General features: G+C 39.0%; 1 protein-coding gene across 1 annotated transcript; it reads right to left on the reverse strand.

Annotated features, from left to right (window-relative positions):
* Positions 1 to 403: 403 nt before the first annotated feature.
* Positions 404 to 1,300, reverse strand: LOC121432192. Its single transcript, XM_041630050.1, has one exon. It carries the CDS (start codon positions 1,298 to 1,300, stop codon positions 404 to 406), a length of 897 nt encoding a protein of 298 aa, XP_041485984.1.
* Between the last annotated feature and the right edge of the window lie 9,356 nt (positions 1,301 to 10,656).

Below are 10,656 nucleotides of genomic sequence, written 5' to 3' on the forward strand. Positions count from 1 at the left end.
ATATAGGTACGCATCGCCACAACGAAAACAGTGTAACGTACTTATTCAAGTTCATAGAATCTTGTTATGATATTTCCATTATGTGAACTATTGTAATTATGATGTTTTAAAATAGATAGACTAATAAATGTAAAAAAAAAAAAAGTTCAAATTGTTTATTCTGATTGACATTTGGAAGTTATAGATATTACTAATAATCCATTGATTTAATGAAATATATTGTTTGAATGATTCACATTCTATGTATGTTATTATTAGACAGTAAGTATACATGTAATTGTTTCATAAACGTCACTGAATATAAATTATAATTTAGAGATCAAAATACCTATATCTTGAGAGAAAAAAAAAGTGGAGTTACTCATCTTTATAATGGTCAAAATTATCAAGCAGATAAAGAAGGCTAGCTTTGGTTGTTTTCCGGGACACTGAGCAATGGGGGCTCGGTCCAAGTTGGTTGGTCTTTTGCAAGGAACAAAGAATAGCTAGTCATGATGCTCATCTTGCTTATTCTATTCAACATCTCTTTGTTTTTCTTCCCTAGTTTCATCGTTTTGAGTAATGATTTGATTCTAACTTTATTTTGCTTAGACACATAACCTCTTGAACCTACTTCTATACAGAAAAGTTTGCATGAATATCCCTGGTCAATAATGTCATTAGTTAGAGGTGCATACTTATTGCATTTGCTCACATGACGTGAATCAATGTTCTGTTCGAAGGGAACTGTGAGCTCAACAACAATGACTTCTTTATTTTGGACAGATGAAAGAACAAGATCGGGTCTTAGTGGAGTCGGTAGAATATTCATAGGAATTGTGGGATGATTGGCTTTGTCAGGAAGATCTACTCGGAGAGTGTAATCTCCAGATAATGATGACTGAAGACACTCGTATATCGCATTCAAAATGTTGTTGTGTCTCCATGTGTATCGACCTTGTTCTAACATGATTTTGCATCCATTTAGAACATGCAGGAGGGTCTGTTTATTTCCACACAGTTTGCAATTTGCCGAGAGTTTTTTACCCCATCTCTGAAGGTTCCTGAAAGTAGGGAGACAGTCAATAGATGACCTGACTGCAAAACTAAGAACTTTGGATGGTAGGTCGTATATAATACTTTTCCAGGTGAGATCTTCCTGCTCAAGCCTCATGAGCTCCAAGAATTTACCTTGGAGCAGCAATCCCTCAACCTTATCGGTCCATATATCTTGATATTTGTTTTTAACAGCACATGTGATATTTGATTTCACTTTCGACCATTTTCTATCAGGCGTGGTGTTCATTGCAATGTTTACCATATCTCTAGCATCAGTATTACCAAGGAGCTTCTATTACCATACGACTTCCTAGAGTAAGATTCTTCTCTTACTATACATGCCGTCATAGCGGCATTGACTTTTTCATCAGCACGAATAAGGCAATGTGCTGCTGTCTGTGCATGACATTCGCTATAGACTTGGGAGATGGTAGGAATATCCGGGATAAGCCCGTCAGTCATAAGGACCATAAGTCATAATACTGACTGGTCATAAGGACCGCTAGTCATAACGTGTAAAATCCTATACCCAAAAGCTCGCTAGTCATAATAGGCAAAAGGGGTCGCTAGTCATAAGGTCATAAGGACCATGGGTCATAAGGTCCGATTTTCATAATGCAAGATAAGGGTCGCTATTCATAATGGACCATAAGGGTAATTGATCATAAGGATCGCTAGTCATAATCAACAACGAGGGTCGGTATTCATAATACTAGATAAGGGTCGCTAGTCATAAAAAGGAAGAGGCTACATTAATCATAAGGGTCGCCCGTCATAATAGGTGATGAGGGTCGCCAGTCATAATAGTAGAAGGGGTTCGTCAGTCATAATAATACATGAGGGTCGCCAGTCATAATAATAAAAGGGGTTCGCCAGTCATAATTGTAGAAGGGGTTCGCAAGTCATAATGGTAGATGAGGGTCGCTATTCATAATAGTAGAAAGGGTTCGCCAGTCATAATAATGGATGAGGGTCGCCAGTCATAATAATGGATGAGGGTCGCCAGTCATAATAATAAAAGGGGTTCGCCAGTCATAAAAGTAGAAGGGGTTCGCCAGTCATAATGGTAGATGAGGGTCGCTATTCATAATAGTAGAAGGGGTTCGCCAGTCATAATGGTAGATGAGGGTCGCTATTCATAATAGTAGAAGGGGTTCGCCAGTCATAATGGTAGATGAGGGTCGCCAGTCATAATAGGAGAAAGGGTTCGTCAGTCATAATAATGGATGAGGGTCGCCAGTCATAATAACGGATGAGGGTCGCCAGTCATAATAGGAGAAAGGGTTCGCCAGTCATAATAATGGATGAGGGTCGCCAGTCATAATACTAAAAGGGGTTCGCCAATCATAAAAGTAGAAGGGGTTCGCCAGTCATAATGGTAGATGAGGGTCGCTATTCATAATAGTAGAAGGGGTTCGCCAGTCATAATGGTAGATGAGGGTCGCTATTCATAATAGTAGAAGGGGTTCGCCAGTCATAATGGTAGATGAGGGTCGCTATTCATAATAGTAGAAGGGGTTCGCCAGTCATAATGGTAGATGAGGGTCGCTATTCATAATAGTAGAAAGGGTTCGCCAGTCATAATAATAGATCAGGGTCGCCAGTCATAATAGTAAAAGGGGTTCGCCAGTCATAATGGTAGATGAGAGTCGCTATTCATAATAGTAGAAGGGGTTCGCCAGTCATAATGGTAGATGAGGGTCGCTATTCATAATAGTAGAAAGGGTTCGCCAGTCATAATAAGGAATGAGGGTCGCCAGTCATAATAGGAGAAAGGGTTCGCCAGTCATAATAATGGATGAGGGACGCCAGTCATAATACTAAAAAGGGTTCGCCAGTCATAAAAGTAGAAGGGGTTCGCCAGTCATAATGGTAGAAGGGGTTCGCAAGTCATAATGGTAGATGAGGATCGCTATTCATAATAGTAGAAAGGGTTCGCCAGTCATAATAATGGACGAGGGTCGCCAGTCATAATAATGGATGAGGGTCGCCAGTCATAATAGGAGAAAGGGTTCGCCAGTCATAATAATGGATGAGGGTCGCCAGTTATAATACTAAAAGGGGTTCGCCAGTCATAATAGTAGAAGGGGTTCGCAAGTCATAATGGTAGATGAGGGTCGCTATTCATAATAGTAGAAGGGGTTCGCCAGTCATAATGGTAGATGAGGGTCGCTATTCATAATAGTAGAAGGGGTTCGCCAGTCATAATGGTAGATGAGGGTCGCTATTCATAATAGTAGAAAGGGTTCGCCAGTCATAATAAGGAATGAGGGTCGCCAGTCATAATAGGAGAAAGGGTTCGCCAGTCATAATAATGGATGAGGGTCGCCAGTCATAATACTAAAAAGGGTTCGCCAGTCATAAAAGTAGAAGGGGTTCGCCAGTCATAATGGTAGAAGGGGTTCGCAAGTCATAATGGTAGATGGGGGTCGCTATTCATAATAGTAGAAAGGGTTCGCCAGTCATAATAATGGATGAGGGTCGCCAGTCATAATAGGAGAAAGGGTTCGCCAGTCATAATAATGGATGAGGGTCGCCAGTCATAATACTAAAAGGGGTTCGCTAGTCATAATAGTAGAAGGGGTTTGCAAGTCATAATGGTAGATGAGGGTCGCTATTCATAATAGTAGAAAGGGTTCGCCAGTCATAATAATGGATGAGGGTCGCCAGTCATAATAGGAGAAAGGGTTCGCCAGTCATAATAATGGATGAGGGTCGCCAGTCATAATACTAAAAGGGGTTCGCCAGTCATAATGGTAGATGAGGGTCGCTATTCATAATAGTAGAAGGGGTTCGCCAGTCATAATGGTAGATGAGGGTCGCTATTCATAATAGTAGAAGGGGTTCGCCAGTCATAATGGTAGATGAGGGTCGCCAGTCATAATAGGAGAAAGGGTTCGTCAGTCATAATAATGGATGAGGGTCGCCAGTCATAATAACGGATGAGGGTCGCCAGTCATAATAGGAGAAAGGGTTCGCCAGTCATAATAATGGATGAGGGTCGCCAGTCATAATACTAAAAGGGGTTCGCCAATCATAAAAGTAGAAGGGGTTCGCCAGTCATAATGGTAGATGAGGGTCGCTATTCATAATAGTAGAAGGGGTTCGCCAGTCATAATGGTAGATGAGGGTCGCTATTCATAATAGTAGAAGGGGTTCGCCAGTCATAATGGTAGATGAGGGTCGCTATTCATAATAGTAGAAGGGGTTCGCCAGTCATAATGGTAGATGAGGGTCGCTATTCATAATAGTAGAAAGGGTTCGCCAGTCATAATAATAGATCAGGGTCGCCAGTCATAATAGTAAAAGGGGTTCGCCAGTCATAATGGTAGATGAGAGTCGCTATTCATAATAGTAGAAGGGGTTCGCCAGTCATAATGGTAGATGAGAGTCGCTATTCATAATAGGAGAATGGGTTCGCCAGTCATAAAAATGGATGAGGGTCGCCAGTCAAAATACTAAAAGGGGTTCGCCCGTCATAAAAGTAGAAGGGGTTCGCCAGTCATAATGGTAGATTAGGGTCGCTATTCATAAAAGTAGAAGGGGTTCGCCAGTCATAATGGTAGATGAGGGTCGCTATTCATAATAGCAGAAAGGGTTCGCCAGTCATAATAATGGATGAGGGTCACCAGTCATAATACTAAAAGGGGTTCGCCAGTCAACAGTAGAAGGGGTTCGCCAGTCATAATGGTAGATGAGGGTCGCTATTCATAATAGTAGAAAGGGTTCGCCAATCATAATAATGGATTGGGGTCGCCAGTCATAATAGAAGAAAGGGTTCGCCAGTCATAATAGTAGATGGGGGTCGATTTTCATAATAGTAGAAGGGATTCGCCAGTCAAAATGGTAGCTGAGGTATATGGTAGATTTTGCGTATTGACCTTCAACCCACTACATTTAGCAAATGATTCCAAAATATTTAGTACATTACAGAATCTGGCAGCTGCACCATTGAGAAATAAACTGTGTCATCCGCATTTTAAAGAACTTTGTATTCTTTTAAGCCAACATAAATTCGTTTGGCAGAGTGTGAATTTCGAATTAACAACCCAAGACTTCTAGCGCTTAACAAAAACGAATCTTAATGTCATTTGCCCATTGACTATAACACTAGAAAATGCATTCTGATCAAGTATTTTTATTCATGTCATGAAAGATTTGCCAAATTTAAAAATGGAAAGCGTTTTAAACAAAAAATCATGAAAAATCAGAAATCAGGAATATGTTTCTTCTCCATATACACAATTAAATAATACAAAATTTTCCTATTTTCACCAATAAATCGTCCAGACAAGAATCCTGATTGATTAACATGAATAATTATATGGTAATACTTTTTAAAGTCTGTGAGCAATACAACTTTACAACAGTTTACAAACAACATTCAACAATGAAACTGATCTCCAATTTTTGATGAAATGTCTTACTTTGTCACCTTAAGGAATTAATGTTATCAAGCCATTATTGTTTGTGAGATGGATAATTTTCCAGAAATATAAGCAAAATTCATACTTCGTACCAAGAATATACCTAAGTCCTGAAAGAATGCTTTAAAAAAATCAGTTGTAAATCCATCTCGTCCAGGAGGCTTATTATTTTTCATATTTTTTTAATGCAAAATCAACTTCACTGTAAGATATTTCTCCTAAAGAAGAATCGTTTTCCTCTGTAAGACTATGGAAACTCTCTTCTCTAATAAGATAAAAAAAGTTCTTCAGCATCACTATTTCCATGATATTTATATTTATATAACTGTTCATTATATGACCCAATTTCTCTTAAGATGTCTGTTTGTTCTTGCAATACTGTACCATTATCATGAATCAATTCAACAAATGTTGAATAGGGGGGGGGGCGGAATTTTTTTCAGACATATTTTCCCCGATCGGCCACTCGAAGATAATTTTTGGTTTCTTTGAAGGGGTAATCCTAATACTCACTTCTTAGCTTTATTCCTATGAATGAACATTTATAGACAATATCATCTTTATTTATATAATGTGAGCGCGAAGCGCGAGCTAATTTTTTGGAAATCCTTTGTATTTTTTCTGAAAAAGATGTGCATGCAAATAACTACTACGAACGTGAAGCGCGAGCAGAATTGACTGAATGGCTGATTTTGTGGACAACTCTCCATTTGTTTTGTACACATATTTTCAGATTTTCCCCTTTATTTTACATATTTCACATTATCACCTCCTGACCTTGACATATATGGTGTGGATTATATTTTCCCATGACATATGTTGTGCTCAGAAGGAGGCAAGATGCAACTTGAAAGATAATGAGGAAAATCTGAAAATTTGTGTACAAAACAAATGGAGAGTTGTCCACAAAATCAGCCATATTGAAGCACGTTTGCCAATTTAAGGATGCCCTTAGAAAGTACAACAAGAGTTTTCAAACTCCCATAACTTGCTTATTTCATAACCGATTTTGATGAAACTTTTTTTAAATTGATCCTTTCATTTTACTCTTTCAAGTGAAATTGCTTTTCTTCTTGGGTTTTGGTTTCCTTTAATATAGCGAGCGCAAAGCGCGAGCAGAAATTGTTAATATAATATATTAAAAAGAAAACAAGGAAAAATATATTTTTTGAAATGGAAAAGGAAGGAAAGCGGGAAGAACGAAAGAAAAACATTTGAGAAAGAACAAATCATTCTGAAATAGACCTATATAGTGCAATAGCATGATGGGAAATAAATTAAAAGATGGCAAACAATAGCAGGAAATGAAGGTAGAATGGAATTAGTCAAAAGCTAAATTGGAAAATAAAGAAAAGGGACAAGAAATAAAAACTTAATAACACGACCGGGCTGACGAGGATAGAAAATAAAGAGCGAGAAGAAAGAGGAACTGCATACAACATTGTGCTATTAGCTTGCTAAATTTTATGCAAAAAAAGCTACCGGGGCTTTGCCCCAGACCCCAAGCAGTAGGGGCTCTTCATCTATGACCTTCAAATGGCTCTATTACGCCCCCCCCCCTTTAGGGACCCTTCCTACATTAAGCTTTACTTTCAATCACTGGCGTACAGGCGCAGGGGGGGGGTCTTGGTTCAACACCCAAGAGGAAATTAAAGAATTTATGGGAGACAACGTATAATGAAATGAATGGAAACAATTAAATGTGTTATTTGCTGAATATAATGGAGAAATCTATCACATAATTAGAATTTAATTTCAATAGGCATTTTTTTCCAGCTCGCTTGCTCGCTGGCGACTTCCCCCCACATTGCTATGTTTTGCCCCCTCAAAATATTTGGTTCAACTGGGTTGAATAAATGTGTTGTGTAAAAGCTATATTCTGTATATACCCGCAATTTGATTAAATAGCGGCAATCTGCGAGGTTTAAATGGCTTTGATATCAAGAAGTTCCGGGGGCTACGCCGCAGACCCCAAACGCATAGCACTGCCGTATATGAGTATGGAAGGGTTGGGCCATGGTCCCCAAAAGTTTTACCATGTAAAAAAAGATATCTCAAATTTAGATTCTCATGAAAAGGTGATTTTTTTCTCGCTTCGCTCGCTCGGGACTTATATTAAGCAGCTTTTTTAGCACATGCGCCATACTGCGCCCCTTGATTTTGGTTTTCTTTACTCTGCACGCTACTGCCGCAAATAATCCTGTTAACAGTGGCGTACAGATCACAAAAAAGGGATGGAAAGAGAGAAGAGTGAAATATATTCTCTGGATATCATGTCAAAATCTATCACAAAATTGGATTTTTGTATTAACAATGTCAAAATTTTTGCTCGCTCGCATCGCTCTCTCGCAACTTTTTTTAACCCTATCTAGGCCGGGGGGGGCCTCGGAGGCCCCCCCACCCTCAACGAATCGCGCGATATTTTCGCCGTGCGAAATTTTTTGACCGCACCGCTCGCTGACTTTTTACTTTCAAGTCTTGCGCAACTTTTGAGACCAATTTTGCATCACCCGGGTACGTGGTTCCGAAATTACGCAACATTATGTAAGTGCATGTCAGACCGAAAATTGCTCAAAAACGTGATTTCGTGTACAAAGTCAATGCAAATTGTGTTTTCAACCAAAATTCATAAATGTATGATTATTTATTGTTTTTCTAGTCTAAATGTATTCATTTTATGCTTTTAATGATCACAGAAGAGTCCCCAACAAATTTCATTGAAAAAACAATGAAAAACAAAAGGCCCAAAAAACAAAGAAATACATAAGAAATTGCAAAAAACAATATAATACATAAGAAAATGATTTGATATCACAATTTTTTTCATGTACGCTTGCTAAGGACACCACAAAGAGTTTCTATACCAAAAATTAGTACATTTAGAGCTTTATTTAGGGAGTTAGAGGGAAAAGTATGATTTCGCATACTAATTACGCATAAATTAGCATAATCACTTAATAGCGATTCGCATGAAATAAATTACTATACAATCTTGTAGATTATGCCCCAGGCAACCCGCGTGCCAATTTTCGGCGCGATCGCGCGGTCGACGGCCGAGATCTTAGGGGGGCCTGGGAGGCCCCCCCCCCCCCCCCCCCGGCCGCGCGTTTCCGTTTTACACCCTGGCGAAGGCATTTTCCGGAAAAGTAGCCAAAAAGCGACTAGTGAAGAGTCTACACACGTCGCTGGTTGCATGCAGCGTGCGACACAGGCGAGTCCACCACCGCATGCAATTTGCACAGTTACTGATCAGAGCACAGAGTTCCTCGGCACTTCATGTACAGAGAGAGCGGCAGTCAGGAGTGAAATCCGAACATGCTTTTGCAGTCGCGTTGTTTATGATAGTTTTTTTTTTAAATAAATTATTAACTAAATGAATAGAATGACAGACAAAATCAAAATAAACAGATACTTATAATGGAAAGACAAATTGAATTTGATGGATTGATACACTTAGAAGCTGCCGAAAGATATAGAAGACTGATAAATAGATAGAGACAAGATAGACAGACAGATAGATAGATAGATAGATAGAAATAGAGAGGGAGAGAGAGAGAGGTGGATAGATAGATAGAAAGAGAGAAAGAGGGAGAGATGGATGGATAGATAGATAAATGAGAGAGAGAGAGACAGAGAGGTCGATATATAGAGGGAGAGGGGGAGAGAGAGAGAGAAGGATAGATAGATAGAGAGAGAGATAATTTGAGAGACAGATAGATAGATAGATGTTAAGATAAAGAATGAGAGAGACAGAGAAGATAGACAAATTAACAGATAGATAGATACATAGATAGATATATAGATAGAGAGAAATAGAGAAAGACAGACAGATGGATAGATAGATGTTATAGATAGATAAAGAGGGAGAGAGACAAAGAATATTAGCAAAGACAGATAGATAAGTTAAAAAAATAGATAGATAAATAGTTAGATAGAGAGAATAAGAGAAAGACAGACAGATGGATAGATAGATAGATATAGATAGAGAATTTGAGAGATAGATAGATGTCAGATACATCAAGAATGAGAGAGAAGAGCGACAAATTAACAGATAGATACTGTAGTTACATAGGTACGTAGAGAGAGAGAAATAGAGAAAGACAGACAGATGGATGGATAGATAGAGAGAGATAGAGAATTTGAGATAGATAGATGTTAGATAAAGAATGAGAGAGACAGAAGATTATTAGATAGATACTGCAGTTACATAGATAGATAGAGATAGAATTTGAGAGATATACCCAGTTGTTGTGTGTCCGGACAGGTCGTGTGTACGGACGATCAATTTTAGAAAGTCATTTGGAAAAATTTACAAGTGAAGTTTCATCAATTTCTGGTACAAAATGTTAGGAAATATTGTAGAGAACAAAATAGAAGATGATTACATCTATTGAATTCATATTTTTAGTGTAATCCAAAGACAAAAAAGAAGGCTTCAAAATTATAAAGTGTCCGGACACCCGACCCCCCATCCTAGATATATAGACAGATAGAGAGAAAACAGACATCAGCAAATCGGCAAGGCAAATGATCAAGGCAAACATTCGTATTGAACCTGGAAAGTATAGGCTCAGCGCATTTGCAAGTACGGTAAGTTCTACGGCATATCTATGTTCTGTGGATAACTTCGGTGCGGACTTTGGATCGCGCGCCCAGCTGATAATGTAAACAAACGTAGACGTAGACTCTTCACTAGTCGCTTTTTGGCTACTTTTCCGGAAAATGCCTTCGCCAGGGTGTAAAACGGAAACGCGCCCCCCGGCCATAGGAACTCCCAAAATACCCCGGCCTAGATAGGGTTAAAAGATAAATTCTGCCTGATACACAATGTCTTGCCCTTTCGAAATCGTCGCCTAATTACACCATTGCGCCTGTTTATTCCATGATATGACCGGGAAATTTTTGTCTCTTGCCCCCCCCCCCTCCCCTTGGCCACCGACCCCTGTTACGCCGCTGTTTACACCTAAAAACGGGACACTCCATTCATGTTTTGTAAATCATGAAAAGGATGAGTAATTGGATATCTTTCTACATTGAGCGCAAAGCGCGAGCACAATTTTTTTTATATTGTGGAATAAAACTGGATAATGATTTATACAGAGAACAAGCTGCGTATCTGAATAAACGCGCGCGTGTTTCAGATTTAGACCTAGAATCTGAGTGGGCATTCTAAATACCTTTTGTCATCGTT

This window comes from Lytechinus variegatus, chromosome 1 (genome assembly GCF_018143015.1).
Source record: "Lytechinus variegatus isolate NC3 chromosome 1, Lvar_3.0, whole genome shotgun sequence".
In the NCBI taxonomy this organism is placed as follows: Eukaryota; Metazoa; Echinodermata; class Echinoidea; order Temnopleuroida; family Toxopneustidae; genus Lytechinus; species Lytechinus variegatus.